The sequence below is a fragment of the Acomys minous genome, assembly GCF_964271855.1.
Source record: "Acomys minous genome assembly, chromosome: 16".
NCBI lineage: Eukaryota > Metazoa > Chordata > Mammalia > Rodentia > Muridae > Acomys > Acomys minous.
The window spans coordinates 3,439,047-3,456,758 of record NC_140498.1 but is presented as its reverse complement, the minus strand read 5'-3'; the positions used below and the strand labels follow the sequence as shown (position 1 = coordinate 3,456,758).

At 44.2% G+C, this 17,712-nt stretch overlaps 2 protein-coding genes across 12 annotated transcripts in view; one reads left to right on the top strand and one right to left on the bottom strand.

Annotated features, from left to right (window-relative positions):
• NDEL1 (nudE neurodevelopment protein 1 like 1) overlaps positions 1-17,712 on the bottom strand; it is a 55,899-nt gene that overhangs the window by 18,655 nt on the left and 19,532 nt on the right. For 7 of the 11 annotated variants that reach the window (XR_014775375.1, XR_014775376.1, XR_014775377.1 and 4 more), the window contains exons 2-4: positions 8,606-8,759; positions 5,365-5,513; positions 2,389-2,525 (exon numbers count right to left, since the gene is read on the bottom strand). Coding sequence is in view for 8 of the 11 variants with exons in the window: in XM_084761548.1 (XP_084617674.1) it covers positions 2,389-2,525; positions 5,365-5,513; positions 8,606-8,759 (440 nt within the window). In the remaining 3 variants the exon portion in view is untranslated. Of the gene's footprint in view, positions 1-2,388; positions 2,526-5,364; positions 5,514-8,605; positions 8,760-10,798; positions 10,897-17,712 lie in introns of all 11 variants that reach the window. The other 4 variants (XM_084761551.1, XM_084761550.1, XM_084761547.1 and 1 more) reach the window with 1 other exon arrangement.
• Positions 8,938-10,783, top strand: LOC311585878 (ubiquitin-like protein 5). Its single transcript, XM_084761564.1, has one exon. It carries the CDS (start codon positions 9,730-9,732, stop codon positions 10,045-10,047), a length of 318 nt encoding a protein of 105 aa, XP_084617690.1. The 5' UTR covers positions 8,938-9,729; the 3' UTR covers positions 10,048-10,783.

Genomic DNA, 17,712 nt, shown 5'->3' with positions numbered 1-17,712 from the left:
ATTCTGGTAGGCCTAGAACTCTCTATGTAAATGACGCTACCCTCAAACTTATAAGATCCAATTGTCTTTGTTTCTCAAGTACAGGATTAAAGGCATGTATACCTCAGTTTTTTTTTTTAAACCACCACTATGAAATCTTTTTTCAATACTGAATTTTTAATGTTTCCAGTTACACAACTAGTCTAATATATATCTATGTTTAAAAAAAAAAAAAAAAGAAAAGGATACAAAGAGGCAGATCTCTGAAAGCTCAAGGCCAGCCTGGTCTACATACTGAGTTCCAGGACAGCCAGAGCTATGCAGAGAGACCCTATCTCAAAAGAAGAAAAACAAGTCAGGCAGTGGTGGCACACACCTTTAAGCCCAGCACTTGGGAGGCAGAAGCAAGCCTGGGCTTCAGAAAAAGTTCCAAGACAGCTTAGATTACAAAGAGAAACCATGTCTCGAAAAACCAAAAAAAGAAAAACAAAAACAAAACAAATGATACTAAGTTATTCCACTTTTACAATCAATAAAGGTCAAAACAGGATTACAAACTGATAGATGCAAACTATATCCACAGCAGCTACAAACAAACCCACAGTCCATCCACAGAGGTAAAGAAAACCATGTACAATGGAATTTTTAATCCATTTACTGTAAGAAAGAGGAATGGACAAACTCCCGTAAGTTGTCCTTTGAACTCCACACCCATGCTTTTGCTCACGCATGTGCACTCGTGCACGCACGCACACGCACACACAAATGTAATGGTTTTTTTAATTTAATAAAGAAATCCTGTCACTACAACATAAACAAACCTTGAGGACACTACAGAAAGTGAAATCAGCCAGTAACATATATAATAATAAAAATAAAAATTCTGCTAGGTATGATGGCACACAATTTAATTTTTAATTCTAGCACTAGGGAAGGGAGAGGAGGGCAGATCTCTGACTTGGAGGCCAATATGGTCTACATAATGAGATCCAGGCCAGCCAGGGCTACATAGTGAGGCCCTGTCTCAAAAAACAAAATAGACAAGATGATAAATTAATGTTCTGTGCTTTTTGTTGTTGTTGTCTTACCGCATTTAAAAATAAGCAAGGGGCTGGGACTCCAGCTCAGGGATAGAGTACCTGCCTCGCAGGCATCAAGCCCCACCATTACAAAACAACCACGATCAAGGCTGGGGGTGCACCACAGCGGAACACTGCTTGCCTATCACGCACAGGCCCTGTGTTCATTTCTAGCACTGCAAAACAAATACCAAGTTCATACTTTATATATTACATAAACTAAAATAGTTCTTTGGGGGCTTAGCGAGGTGGCTCAGCACACTCTCACTCTTCCAAAGGACTGGGGTTTGATTCCCAGCACCCACACAGTGGTTCCCAGCCATCTGGAATCCAGTTCCAGGGATCTGATGCCCTCCTCTAGCTCCCCAGGGCACCAAGCACGCAGGTAATAGACATTTATGAAGCCAACACGCTCTTACACATAAATCTTTCTAAAGCTCTTTAAAAAAAACAAAAACTTCAGATGAATATATCACCCTCAGGAAACAAATAAAAAGGCACTGAAAATCTATACAAGGAGATGACATATAGTTAAAACACGCTTTCTTTAGAAGAACTTCCCTCCCTCCTCCTCAGCACAGTAGACTCAGAATATTATAAAGGAAACAAGAGCAAGAGCAGCAGTCAGTGCTCCTAACTGCTGAGCCATCTCGCTTAAAGTTTTGTGGTGCCATGTATATTCCCTACACAGAAGAGACTATTCCCTACAGAGCAGAGAAAGGGAAATATGTGTGTGGCCATTCATCTGCTCCGAGGAAAAAAACCAGGAATTATGTAATGGAAAATACACAGGCATATGTATGTACAAGCATAAAAAAAAAAATTTGTGTCACTGTTAGTGGGTTTTTTCTTCTTTATAATATTCTGAACTTTGTAGTTTCTGAAGACAGAGGAAGTGTTAAAGTGTATACTAGCTACATATACAATACACAGCCAGCAACATGCACACATACAGAGTTCTATGCAGATAACAAAGTTACTTAAATAAAATCAATGCAGAAAAACTGAAAAGCAATGCTACGCTGAAAAAACCTGTCTCATTTTTCTCATCTATAATATGGAGGCATACCTACTTCTTAGCGTTGATATGGGTGTGAAATAAATTACCAGGTGAAAAGCACTTGGAGCAGTGATTAAAAGGCGTGTAAAAGCATGTAAAACTAGACTTTCAGACAAACTGAGGGCTGGAAACATAGCTCAGACCCAGAATGCTTACCCAGCATGCTCAAGGCCTTGGGTGTGACCCCAGAACACCAAAAGGGCTGGCCCATGGGCACACTGGGCTCAGGACAAGGCGACAGACAAGTGCTTGCTCAGTTAGAGAGCTTACCTCTTGCTTCATCCTTTAACCTCTGCACTGAAACCAACAAAGACTCCTTCTCATCAAGTTCACTTTCTAAAAATGCATTTCGTTCAATGGCCTGATTTAGCCTTTGTTCGAAATCTTCCAATGAAACGATTGTTGCCCTTTAAAAAAACAAAAAAAAGTTAAAAGCCCATGAATTAAATAACATGTGCAAACAGCTAGCACAAAAGACAGCAGTCAGTTTATCTCCTGCTATTCCTGATCCAGTCAGCCTGACCCGATTTGGAGAATGATCTCACTCCATTCAGCAAAAATTAGCATGCAGCTACTCTGTGGCCTCCATTCCCTGCTGTCTGCTACAGAAATAAAACCCCCAATTCCAGGCTTATCGGTTACAATCAGCTGCCAAAATGTCTCTCCAAAGCGTCTCTTCTTTAATCTTTGGCCCCCAACCCTCTCCCCTCTCCTGCCTTAATTCTTTCTCATCTGGATTACTGCTTCATGGTTTTATTCTCCTCCTTACTTAAATCAAGATCTGATTGTACCCCTTTGTTTTAAAAAAATAAAAATAAAAAGTAAGAAGACTCAAATATAGCACACAGGTGTATTCACAGCCTGGCCCAACTGGTCCCTCAGCTGTAAATAGACCTGCCAATTACACTCCCTTGATCCCCGCCCTGCCCCTGCCCCGCCCCCCACCCTGAGACAGGGTCTCTCTGTGTAGCCTTGGCCTTCCTGGACTTACTTTGTAGACCAGGCTGGACTCGAACACACAGAGACCTGCCTGCCTCTGCCTCCCGCAGAGTGCCAGGACTAAAGGCGTGCGCCACCACACCCAGATTAAAGTAACCTTTTTTTTATTTTTTTTAAGATTTATTATTTATACAGTATTCTGCCTGTATGTGTGCCTGCCAAAGAGGGCACCAGATCTCATTACAGATGGCTGTTAAAGTAACCTCTTAGTATAATACTTCAAACACCTTCCTGCCTCTCAGCTTCTTCACTGGCTCTCTGCCTAGCTAATCTCTTTGCAGACAGCCCCAATTTGTAAAAAGGCTCCCCAGTTCCCACAGGCTATGCTACAGCTGCCCTGAAGCCGCCTGCATATTTTTTTTCTGCATATTCTTCTTACCAGAGCATTTACAATAGACCAGCTATAAGGACAGTGACTAGCACCATGTCAATCAAGAGTCAACTGATAAGCACTAAAGAAAAAGTACTAGGCAATGGTTACTCAGAAGTAGAAGCTGGGCTTAGAATGTTTAAGAAACAACTAATATCAGACATGGCAAACATGGTTGCGCACGCCTATAATCCCAGCAGTCTGAGAGGCAGAGGCTGGCAGATCTCTGAGTTCGAGGCCAGCCTGGTCCACAGAGTGAGTCCAGGACAGCCAGGGCTACACAGAGAGACTCTGTCTTGAAAAACAAAACAACAAAATCAGGGACATGGAAAACTGACAACAGTAACAGCAGGCTGCTGAAGGATGAAAGCTGTAATTAGAGAACCCATTGGTTAATATTAAAAGTAAAGAGGCTAGTGGTGGCACAGCCTTTAATCCCCGCACTTGGGAGGCAGAGGCAGACGGATCACTGTGAGTTCGAGGCCAGCCTGGTCTACAGAGAGTCCAGGACAGCCAGGGAAACCCTGACTCAAAAACTCAAAAAGAAAAAAAAAAAAGAAAACAGGAGAAAGGTACTGATGGTCTGAGTCAGGGTTTTACTCTGTAGCATGCCAGGACTGGAACTCAATACAAAGCCCAGGCTAACCTCAAACTCATAGAGACCCTGCTGCCTCAGACTCCAAGTACAGGGATTACAGGCATAAACCATACCATATTCAGCTATGAGAACGTGTTAGACTAAAAAAAAAAAAAAAAGACTTCAAAAACAATGGTGTATGTACAGGATAAAGAGGAAATTCAAAGAAAAGTCAAGGCTGAACGTATGGCTCAGTTAAAGATGCTTGATGCAGCTGGGTGGGGTGTCACAAACATTTGATCCCAGCACCAAAATAAATAAGCACTACCTGTTGCACAGCATAAGGGCCTGCATTGCACTGCAGCACAGCACCCATGCATGCACCACACTCAGTGTGAGTTTGTGTGTGCCTCTAAATCCAGCCTACCACGAGCAGGGACAAGAGGACTTATTTAGGAAGACAAGGGCTTTAGGGAGATTGTTTTTGAGAGGATCTGGATTTTGAAACCAGGCTGGCTTCAAACTCAGAGATCCACCTGCCTCAGTCTCCTGTGTACTGGGATTACAGATGTGTACCAAAAGCTTGGTCCGTTGTTTTGTTTCACTCCTTTTCAACCCAATGAGTCACATAGGACGTAAGATACCAAAAGAGAACTGGGTTACTAAGAATTATGTGAAAGCTGGAGCTGACAACTGGCTATGCTCCTAAGTGCACAGCATCCTTTAGCACACAGCACCCTTTAGTGCACGGCATCCCTTAGTGCACAGCATCCTTTAATGCACAGCACCTTTAGCACACAGCATCCTTCAGCACACAGCATCCTTTAGCACACAGCATCCCTTAGCGCACAGCAGCCCTTAGTGCACAGCATCCTTTAATGCACAGCAGCCCTTAGCGCACAGCATCCCTTAGCACACAGCAGCCCTTAGCGCACAGCAGCCCTTAGCGCACAGCATCCCTTAGCGCACAGCACCCTTAGCGCACAGCAGCCCTTAGCGCACAGCAGCCCTTAGCGCACAGCAGCCCTTAGCGCACAGCAGCCCTTAGCGCACAGCACCCTTAGCGCACAGCAGCCCTTAGCGCACAGCAGCCCTTAGCGCACAGCAGCCCTTAGCGCACAGCAGCCCTTAGCGCACAGCACCCTTAGCGCACAGCATCCCTTAGCGCACAGCACCCTTAGTGCACAGCAGCCCTTAGCACACAGCAGCCCTTAGCACACAGCAGCCCTTAGCGCACAGCAGCCCTTAGCGCACAGCATCCCTTAGTGCACAGCAGCCCTTAGTGCACAGCAGCCCTTACCTCTTTGCTCGCTCCAGGTCGTCATTGGCCTGCTCCAGCTCTCTCACATACTTATGCAGTTGCTCCTTAATGGCCCGGGTCTGACTTAAGTCGTCTTCTAACACTGAGACCTGCTTGTAGCTCTGTGCATACTGATGCTCTAGCTTCTCCTGGAAGAAGATGTGCAGAGAAGGGCGTGTGGTTAGTATATAATCATCTAATAAAAGAACTTCCCAAATTAAGGGAGAAAAAAAATGGTCAAAGGAATTCACGACAATCTGAGTTGATGACACCCCCTCTCTTTTTGCAATATTTTTTCAACTGCATGGACAGAACCATTCTAAATGCCTTAATTCATATAAAACATGTATTATACAGTAACCATTCTTTCTCAGAGAAAAAAGTCTTCCTGAAAAGTAAGATAATAGAATCCTTTCCTCAAAATCTAAATCTGGGGGCTGGAGAGAAGACTCTGCAGGTGAGAGGAAGTGATGCTCTCACAAAGAACCAGCATCTGATTCCCAGTAGTCACGTCAAGTGGCCCACAACCACCTTTAACTCCAGAAACCCAATCCTCTTTTCTGGCTTCCATGGGTACTATACTAACATGGCATAGGCACACAGACACATAATTTTAAAATTAAATCCTTAAAAACAACACCTAAACCTGATGGGGTAACCTCTAGGTTTGCAGGTGAGTGCAACCCAAGGTAAAGCACAAAACCAGTCAGAGTTCAAAACCCCTACTCTGTCCCTGCCCTCCTCCCAGCTTGTAACACATACTCACTCCCAACAGAAATATTCTCAAAGGCCCCAAACCACAAAGCCATTTATATGACTCTTGTTTGCCCACCAGAACTGGACACTAAAACCCTATACTAAAGACACAGCACACACTGGCTAAACACAATCGAGAAGTCAACCCAGAACTGAGGTGGAAACTTCCTCCCTGCTGACTAGCTTTCACAGTGCCAGAGGTGCCAAACAGACTGCTGGTGTTACTGCAGAGCACCCTACACGCAACAGTACTGATCTGCCCGGCCAGATGTGCCCATTGAGGCAGTAACAACATGAAGGTTATAGGTAACCAACCACTTTTGGATTGGATTTGAGGCCTGCCTCCTGAGAGGAAACTCATGCCTGGAACTGTAAACCTGGTCAAAAGGTACAGGCCCTAGTGAGGAACCTACTTCGTTTTTTCGCTAAACAATATGCCTATCTGCCTAAATATGTGTTACCCATAGGTTAGTACCGCCTTCAACACTGGCCAGAGAACAGACTTCTGACTGCTCAGTCCCAAATGGGACATCTCTAACAACACCACCGCTAAGGCTTAGGGAACACCACCGCTAAGGCTTAGGGAGCACCACCGCTAAGGCTTAGGGAGCACCACCACTAAGGCTTAGGGAGCACCACCACTAAGGCTTAGGGAGCACCACCACTAAGGCTTAGGGAGCACCACCACTAAGGCTTAGGGAGCACCACCACTAAGGCTTAGGGAGCACCACCACTAAGGCTTAGGGAGCACCACCGCGAAGGCTTAGGGAGAACCACCACTAAGGCTTAGGGAGAACCACGGAAGAGAGGGCACAAAGACTGAGAGCTGAAGGATGAGAAAGAGTTCTGTAAAATGTTGGAAATGTTGTCTTGATATACAACGCAGCCTTTGCAATCACCTCTGCTCTAGTTACCTACACAAGACATATATAAGAATAAGCTAACAAGATCAGTTAACCTTACAACAGGCAAAATTGTACTCAGTGGGTTATGGGAGAGAAAAACGACAAGAAAGAGGTGGGGGGCATACGAGGAGTAGCTGAGGAGTAGCTGAGAGGAGTAGGAGAGGGAAAGTGGACGCAATCATAATACATTGTTTATGTGAAGTGGTCATCAAAGAGTATAAAGATACTCTTTTATCTTTAAAATATATTCTCTTTTTTTGTTTTGTTTGTTTTGTTTTGTTTTGTTTCCAGACAGGGTTTCTCTTTCAATATATTCTGCTTCTAAAAAAAAAGAAATATTCTTAAGCCTCCAAGGCAGCTCATGTGGAGCCCTGAGCCAGGGCCATGCAGATGCTGGGCATGCACTCCACTAACCCTGAACTCCATCCTCAGGGCCTGAAAACTCCTTTTGAAGGAAGATTTCTAACCCAAATTAAATCCCAAAACTCAAGAGTTATGAGCAATACCAAAAGAAAAAAAAAAAATTCACGTGTCATAAAATTATAGGGCATACACGATAAGGCAGGCAAATTTGTCTAAACAAATAATCAGGAAGGTTTAGAAAATATAGGAACTGGGCTGGAGAGATGGCTCAGCTGCTAAGAGCACTGGCTGCTCTTCCAGGGGTCCTGAGTTCAGTTCCCAGCAACCACGTGGTAGCTCACAGCCATCTGGTGCCCTCTTGTGGTGTACATGCAGGCAGAATACTGTATACATAATAAATAAATAAATCTTTATTTTAAAAAATAAGTGAAAGAAAGAAAATATAGGAACTAAATATAGTGAAGACCATGACAGGCAGAAAACTGACATCCATAAATTTCCTATAAGAATTCCTAAACTCTGAACCACCTCTTGGTTCTATTAAAAGAAATTTTTTTCAAAATCTTTAAACTTTAAAAAAAAAATTTTTTTTGAGCCCAGTGTAGTGGCACACACATTTAATCCCAGCACTTGGGAGGCAGAGGCAGGTAGATCACTGTGAGTTCAAGGCCAGCCTGGTCTACAAAGAGAGTTCAAGACAGCCAAGATAACACAAAGAAACCCTGCCTCAAAAAACAAAAACAATTTTTTTTGGCCGGGGTGGTGGCGCACACCTTTAATCCCAGCACTCAAGAGGCAGAGGCAGGCAGATCTCTGTGAGTTTGAGGCCAGCCTAGCCTACAAAATGAGTCCAAGACAGCCAAGGCTACTCAGAGAAACCCTGTCTCAAAAAATAAAAAATAAAAAAATATTTTTGGTTGCTTGATTCTCCTAAGCACTTCTTGATTACTGCATTTCTCATTTTTTAAATGTTACTATATTTCATGTAGTGTTATGTATACATTTATGCTACAGCACATGTGTGGAGGTCAGAAAACAACTTAAGGAAAAAGGTTTCCTTCTTCTACCATGTGGGGCCCAAAAGCCAAACTCCAGTTGTCAGGCTTAGTGGCAAGTGCCTCTTCCCCAAAGCCATCTCACTGGCCCTACTTTTCTCTGTAATAAAGGCCAGGACACTAGAGGGCACAGCACCCAGGGAAGGAGCCTCTGACCGTTACCTTTAACGCCTCCACTTCGTACTTGAGTCTTTGGTTGTCAGCTTGCAGGTCTCTATTTCTCTGCTCAGCCTGCACTAGCTGGGCCTCCAGCTCTGCTTCCAGCTCTCTGCTTCCTTCCTGGAATTCAACTAGCTCATCCCGAGCTTCCTGGAAGCTAAGCAAAAGCAAAGTGGGAAAGACGAGTTAGTAGTTGAGTCCTCTCACGTAATTACATAACAACAGTAATTTTTTAATGAAAATTAATATCCTCATAAAATGTTTAAAAGGCCGGGCGTGGTGGCGCACACCTGTAATCCCAGCACTCTGCAGGGCAGAAGCAGATGGATCTCTGTGAGTTCGAGTCCAGCCTGGTCTACAAAGCAAGTCCAGAACAGCCAAGGCTACACAGAGAAACCCTGTCTCAAAAAAACAAAAAAAAAAAATTTTTTTAAACAATAAATAAATAAATAAAATGTTAAACAGTAAAGGAATGTCTTGTATTTCTTGCTTTACATATATTCAGGACTCAATGAAAATCAGATAAGGGCCCCCAATAAAAAACCCACACAAATCAGTAATTACAAATAATTAATTAATATTATTTACTATTAAATATTAAAATAGTTCTATATAGCTCATAACCTTAGCTTCTTTCTCCATAAAACTGAAAGAGGAGAAGTGTGTATCTGCACTGAAGTAACTTCAAGTGAGCATTATTTTCAATTCTAATCAATAGAAATCAATAGCTGGTACAGATCTAAGCATCACTCACTCTTATCACTGATACAGAATCAGGTAGTTACTATGTTTTTCCACCTTTTTTACTTAATGCACTAATACATTATAATATCACAAGCTAGCTTAATATTTAGAAAACTTTTGAACTAACTGGTTTCCTCTGTAATTCCATTACTTAGTTTTCAGCATTTAAAAGTACTCTGAGAAGTAGTTTGCAGGCCCCCGGCCTCTGGAGGGATCTACAGTGTTAGAGCAAATGCCGAACCTCAGCTGGACGCCTAGCGTCGTCACCCCGGGCTTGATACAACCACAAGGAAAGAACAACAGGATTTTATAAGGCTTAGTTAACCCTGTCAACCAAAGGAGGAAAGTGTGTAAGTATCTGAGTAAGATTTCAAGGCGGAGAGATGGCTCAGTGGTTAAGGGCATTTGCTGCGGCACCAGGGTTCAGCGTTCGTGCTACAAGTTGTGCCGTTGGTAGGTTCGTGGAGATTAGAGCCACAATGATTGAGGTGGTTTGCAAAGACCGTCTAGGAAAGAAAGTTCACGTTACATGCAACACCGATGACACCATCGGGGACTTGAAGAAACTGATAGCAGCCCAAACCAGCACCCGTTGGAATAAGATCGTTCTTAAAAAGTGGTACACAATTTTTAAGGACCACGTGTCTCTGGGAGATTATGAAATCCACAATGGGATGAACCTGGAGCTTTATTACCAGTAGAGGGAAGTCCTCCACCTGGCCCGCCCTGCCTTGCTCTCCCACCCTCATTTACACTGGTGTAGATGTTCATTTTTAACAATTCACATGAATAAAAACTTTGATGCTGCTCTTCCAGAGGACCCAGGTTCAATTCTCAGAATCTATATGGCAGCTTACAACCAACAGACTCAGGGGACCTAACGCCCTCTTCTGGTCTGTCATCAGGCATGCACATCATGCAGACATACATATAGGCAAAACAGCCACGCACATAAAATAAAAACAAATAAATTTCAAAAAAAAGTATAAGAAGAGTCATTAAATAACAGGAATTTAAGATAAGTTTTGAGGCCAAAGAGCTATTTTCTTCCCACCTACATAAAATAATAAATTCCACAGCTTGGAAGCTCAGCAGCCTCCCAACACTATAATGCACACTTGAAAAGACTAAAGTCTGATTTAAGCATCTCAAATGAGCAGATGATGAGGGAGCACCAGTGACACACAGCAGGCCCAGGACAGCCTGACCAGTGACAAGCTGCTGGAGGCAAGCACTCAGAGCTCACAGGTGGCACTAAAGCCGCTGCTATCTCAACAATGTGAGACTAGTGATAGCTTCACACCATGTTAAATACAGACATTGTTATTACTATGGGATCACAACCCTAAATCTGAAACTCTACATTTAGCCTTATGCTCCAAAGAAAACATATGTGCAAGCTACATGGTATATTCCAAATCCCACCCCTATTTTAATGTTTTCAAACACTACCTTTGCTTATACTTCAAGGAAAGTTCCTTCCAATAAGCAGTTTCTTCCTTTAAACTTGAAAAATCTGGTATGTCTTCACCATCCATGATCAAGACAGCCTGTGATATCAAAGACAAAGAAGCCAGGATGAGAATGAAAACATGGCACGGCATGCAGTAGTTTCAAAGGGTTTAAAAGTGGCTGCCACTTTCCTAGAACCTAGGCACAAATCCTACCTCACTTGAGGACAACCCACAGTGGATGAGGTCATGACAGGAGATGGCAGCAACAGGCTCCTTGACACAAAGGCAATGAGGCATTTTCAGCTAAAGCACTAGATCATTTCAGCTAAAGCAGCACTGCATGCTGGATCATCTGACCACAGAATCAGCCTACACACAGCTGCAGCAGTCAGTGTTGGGCCAAGTGGTCTTCGGAGAATCCAGTGACAGAAACAAACATCAGAGACTTTGCCATTCCACAGGCTTCCCTGTTGTACAGCTGCTTTAGAACACCTGAAGGGGCTGAGGATGCAGCTTGGCTGCTACCGTGCTAGCCTAGGGTTTGCTCTCTGGCACTCCCTGCCATCTTAGCACTGAGAATTGAAGACAAGGCCATCTTCAGCTACACAGAATGTTCAAGGCCAGCCTGGGTTCCATGAGGTCCTGACTCAAAAGAAAGTGGGGAGGAAGAGGCTGAGGGAAGGAGGGGGAGGGAGGGAGGGAGGAAGCAAGCAGGCAAGCTGCTTAGAACCCTCGTGTCAAGTGAGACCGCTGCATTGGGCAAGACCCACATTCTCAGCTCACACTTCTGAAAACGCCCTCAGTCACCCTGCAGTGCAAGCTTATCCCAAAGGTCCACTCACCCCCACTGCAAACGGTCAGTTCTTCCCAAAGCATTTACAGAGGGAGGGATCTAGTTAGCTGCTCTAAGCTGCTCTGTCCATTTCAAATGGCTCAAACTCCCAAAGGACCACAGGGCAGGTAAGACACCAAGATGACTGGCCCACTCCAGATTCCTGCCACATCTTTTTGACAGTCCCCTCTCTATCTCCATACCAGCTCCACATCCACACAACAGGAAATACACGGTCATGTTTACTGACTTAAACCACAATGCATGCTGGCCGGTAAGGAATGAAGAACAGTCTTAAAACATATAGCCCTGGAAACGGAGAGAACTCAGCTGTTTAGCAAGAACTATGTCACATACAATAGCACATACAGAACTCCAGGTTCAGGTGTGTGTGTCAGAGAGGCACGAGAGTATGTTTAGTGGGGATGAAACTAAAAATCCGATATGCTGAGCTTAATTCTTCTGAGGCACAGTGCCAACTTTCCTTTAACCCAATCTTTACTGCTCATATCATTTATTACTACCTTGATATCTAACTAGTGAATCTTCCAGTTATCTTGAACTGCCAATCACCCTGAAAGACTCTTGACACAGCTTGCATTCCTTCATGGCGCTGAGTACAACAGACTGACCAGACAGAGGAGGATCTAATGCTGCAGCCACTTACGGAATGCTAGTAAGATATTAAGCACTAGGCGTGCACACTATCCTCTAATCTGATTACACCCACAGTAGCACAGATCTATCACTTTATTCTTGGAGATGTCTTTATAGCATGAGAGTACTTTAACGTGCTGACCACACAGGGCTCGGAGTCCTGCTGAGCCTGAGTTCTAGGGTTCCGACTCTGCCGATAAGTTACTGCTAACGCTCTTAGGGCGTCAGCTGCTCCTTTGTCTCCTCTAACGATGGTGTGGACTACACTGGGAGGCTAAATGACCCCTGGAACTGAAGTTGCAGATGGTTGAGAGATGCCACGTGGGGGCAGGGAGCTGGACTCAGGTCTTCTGGAAGAGTGATCAAATGCTCTTAAACCACTGAGCCATCATTCCAGCCCCCGATCTAAACTTCTTAACTCAATAGCTTATATATTATTTTAAACAACTGGGATAGATCTGTTAACTACAGCCATCAATGAACTTTCTAATTTCACTCTTTAATGTGTCTCTAAGTTTTGTACGTTGCTCTGCTGCAAGCTTCCAAGATTTGGAAGATTTTTACACCTGTCTGATCTTGGTAGACACCGATGATAACATCTTAGCCTTGTTCTTCCCCAAGGGAATAATTTACCCTATTCAGCAGCCATTTCAGGCCCCTAAACGTTTTTTTGGTTTGGTTTGGTTTGGTTTTTCGAGACAGGGTTTCTCTGTGTAGCCTTGGCTGTCCTGGACTCACTTTGTAGACCAGGCTGACCTCGAACTCACAGCGATCCGCCTGCCTCTGCCTCCTGAGTGCTGGGATTAAAGGCGTGCGCCACCACACCTGGCTCCCTAAACGTTTCTTATGCCAAGCTTTGGACCACTCTTGGATTACATGTCTCTGAACCAGTGCTGCACTTGCGTACTGACATTTTACTCAGCAGCAGGGACTTTATCACTTGAGTTTTATACACGTTTGTTACTATGCAACATTTGCTATTATTGTTGACTATATATGCCATAGACCAATGTTCTTATGGGAGAGCCTAGTGCCCCCTAGACTTCTAATAGTTATTTTAAGGTATGGTGTTTGAATGTGGAATCAATCCTTCTACAAATAAGGTTAGAATCTGTTTCATCTGTAACTTTTACTCACTCGCCCATTCACTTTTCTGTGTGGAGGTGGTTCTGTTGCTTGGGCTCTGGCACACCCTATAAAGGGACCTAGTGGTAGCTACTGCTTTGAAGAGCACTTGGCTCAGCAGCGGTCCCTGGGGAGCAGCACTGTTTGTACTTCTGTGTACGCTGCACACCGCGCATTTGCCTCCAGTTTTGGGTTCTCAAGTATGGACTTTCTTCATGTCTTTAGGTTACACAAAAAACATAAAAGTTGTGCATATTGGGCCGGACGTGGTGGTGCACACCTTTAATCCCAGCACTCGGGAGGCAGAGGCAGGCGGATCTCTGTGCGTTCAAGGCCAGCCTGGTCTACAAATCGAGTCCAGGACAGCCAAGGCTACACAGAGAGACCCAGTCTCAAAAAAACAAAAACACAAAAACAAAAACAAAAAAAATAAAAGTTGCACATATTAACAAAGCACCATGTAATGTGTGATGTATGAACATACAACATGCTACTTAAATAAGGCTGAACATACATACCTCCTCAATCAATTATCAAGTCTCTCTGGTGAAAGTTTTCAAAATCCTTCTAGCTCTTTAAAATGTACAATCCAGAATGATTACCTAAAGCTGTATATTCTTTTATATTATTTTGCGTGCTTCTGTGTATGTGTTGGGGGGGGGCAGGTGGAGGAGGGAGTGCTTGTGTACAGATTTGCGTGCAATGTGTGTGCGTGTGTGTGGAGGCCAGAAGACAAGCCCGTGTGCTCCCAGCCCTGGAGACAGGTGAGAGGACCCAGGGAAGCAGCAGGACCGACACAACCCCAGGCCGGCTTCATTCACACAGCAGCTCGACGGCAGTCGGAAGCTACAGAGCAAGACCCTGCTTCAAAAAAAAAAAAAAAAGTATATATATACACACACATACACATACAAAACAAACCAAATTGACAACATTTAATCAATAAGTCAGAGGAGGCTAAGGATGCTGTTCCTCGGGTAAAGCACCTGTCCGGCATAGCAAAGCAGTGTGGGGCAGCACACTGTACTCCCAGCCTCCAGCAGGTGAAGCAAACAGCAACAGAAGTTCAAGGCTGGCCTTGGCTACATGGCAGGTAGGAAGCCCAGCCTAGGCTACACCAGATTTTTTTTCAAAAAAGAAAAAAAACAACAAAAGTTTAAATATATATACGGGAACAGAGATGGCTCTGCAGTTAAAAGCATTTGCTGTTCCTCCAAAGGGCCCAAGTTCAGTTCCCAGCACCCACATCAGGTGGCTCACAGTTGTTTACAGCTCCGGCTCCAGGAGTCAGACGCCTCCTGCCTCTGTGGGCCCTGCATTCACATGAACACACCCTCACGCAGACACACGATTAAACAACAAAAATAAATCTATCTATCTTTAAAAAGAGCGAGTCGGGGCTGAGGAGAGGATCCGCTGGTTGAGAGCACTGACCGCTCTTGCACACGACTAGAATTTGGTCCCAGAAACCACACAGGACAACTTAAAACTCACTATACCTCTAGCTCTTCTTTAGCCTCTGCAGCCACCAACACACACACACACACACACACACACACACACACACACACACACACACACGTTTTAAAAAGAAAATGAATAAGCCAGAAAATCAATATCAATATACAAAGTACTTAAAAGCCCAGACTCTAGAGTCACACTATGCCTCGCTGGGTGACCTTGGACAAGCTACTCAACAACTCAGTGACTCATTTTCTCACCTACAGAAGAGGAAATTAAGCTGTGGGGGAGGGGTTTACTGTTGTTTTGGGTTTTGGTTTGGTTTGGTTTGGTTTTTCAAGACAGGGTTTCTCTTTATAGCCTTGGCTGTCCTGGACTCACTTTGTACACCAGGCTGGCCTCGAACTCACAGCGATCCGCCTGCCTCTGCCTCCCGAGTGCTGGGATTAAAGGCGTGCACCACCACGGCCTGCTGCTGTGTTTTGAAAATGAAGTGAGGAATTATTGTACAGCACTTGGAACAGAGCCTGATACATAGAGAACACAACATAAATGTTAATTCAACTGTTAGAAACTAGCAGGCCAGCCGTGGACCTTTAAAGTTCAACCACAAGAAGAAAAAAGTTAAACCACAGAGCAAACAGACCACCAAATTTAAAAACACATGATTCCTCAAAAGCATTTCACTACAAAAGGATCTGTAAATCTTCTCTCCTGGAGCCGGGCGTGGTGGCGCACACCTTTAATCCCAGCACTCAGGAGGCAGAGGCAGAGGCAGGCGGATCGCTGCGAGTTCGAGGCCAGCCTGGTCTACAGAGAGAAACCCTGTCTCAAAAAAACAAAACAAAACAAAACAAAACAAAAAGAAAAATCTTCTCTCCTGGAATAAACCTTATGAGCTAGATTTAAAAACAAGCAGGAAGCCTGGGCAGTGGTGGCGCATGCCTTTAATCCCAGCACTCAGGAGGCAGAGGCAGGTGGATCTCTATGAGTTCGAGGCCAGCCTGGTCTACAAAGGGAGCTCCAGGACACCCAAGGCTACACACAGAGAAACCCTGTCTCGCAAAACCAAAATTTTAAGAAAAGAAGCAGGAGTTCTAACCCTTCAGTCACAGTCACCGCTTTGTCTCTGTTGCTTCCTGCCTGGCAGACGCAGCTTTATCCCACTAAACCTATTCCTCCACTTTATCCTTCTGAAAATCAGGTTGTTCATAAATAAGGAAATGTGCTACCACTGCAGATGACCCCAACCTGCTTCAGAGACTGCACAGACTGTGTGCATGCATGCGTGCCGTGTGCCTGCGTGTGTATGCGTGTCTGCGTGCGTGTCTGTGTGCCTACGTGTGCATGCGTACGTAGAGTTTGCCTTGGATTACACTGGAGTGTGTGTTCACTGTCATTTAGATTATGTAAGTGGAGAAAGTTAAAGCTACAGAAAGTTAGCCAATGTTAAATTTTTCACTGCTTTAAAAAAGTGCTCAAATGGCACATCCACATCTTGTAAAGCTGCAGTGTAGGCAGACAAGCCCTCTCCGCTCCTCTCAACATTCCCTAATACTACGTCTCATTCCGAGTGTGAGTCTCAAAATTACAGCTTTTGCATCAGACATGATCACACTCTATATGATCTTCAGATGCGGCACAACAAACAACTCCCTCCACTGGATTTTAACCAGCCTATCCAGCACACCTTAGAGGCAAAGATACTCTGTGCAGTATTAAGAAAATTAATTTTACATAAAAGATATTAAACATATATGCAGAGTGAAGTAGGCCCTATCAAATCTTTTCTCCTTATGAAGTGTCTAGAAACTTGAACCTGAAGTAGTTTTTTGTTTGGTTGGTTGGTTTTGGTTTTTCAAGGCAGGGTTTCTCTGTGTAGCCTTGGCTGTCCTGGACTCTGTAGACCAGGCTGGCCTTGAACTCACAGCGATCCGCCTGCCTCTGCCTCCCGAGTGCTGGGATTAAAGGCGTGTGCCACCACGCCCGGCAGTAATTTTAACTTTAGTCTTCAGTCCTCAAGTTTATTTTATCATGGTCTAAAATACAAACGAAAGTAAGTTTTGTTGGTTTCACGAAAACATATCCAGGTCTATTTTGGTTTCAAATGCTCTGCACCCATCTCCAATTTATCTAAATCAAAACAAAGCCACTGCAGATTTAGCAACTTCTGAGATTAGGTCCATATCTCACGGGAACTAAAGGTTTTCTTTGTTCTTTATGCGTTCCCGGTTTACATAAAGAGTTCAGCAACATTACAGAACAGATACCCCCAGCTGGGTGTACTCTGGCTTCTCCTGACTCATGGGCTTAGTGCTGAGTCTGCCCTATCAACTTTCTGATTTGGCAGACACTGCCCTATCTCTTAAGTCCAGTGAAAGCAACATAATTTTCAGACTAATGTCCAGCCACTCACGAGCAAGCTTCAGGGTTACATTTTTTTTCCTAATAACTGAATGGTTTTCTGGACAATTCACTCAAAAATAAGTCATCTACTAACTTCTGGTATTACCTTTGACGTATCCAATGTTCGGCCCTTTTTCTGGCTCAAAAAGGTATAAAAATCTCATGAAAACAGAAACCAGGTCCCTGGGGCTAGAAAGGCAAATTCTGATCCAAGCTAAGCTTCTCACGCAGTCGGTGGAACTCAAATAAAAATCATTTAATTGCCCCTCTGCACCTGGGCTCAATTTCCCCTATCCAGCAAAAAGTGGCTTACAGAATCCGTCCCAAGTGCAAACCACAAATGCTCTGAAATGTTTGCAAACGCTACAGGAGTGGGCTGTGATAATGAACAGAAGAACCCTCGCTCGCCTTAAACTTCAGGAAATTAGTCA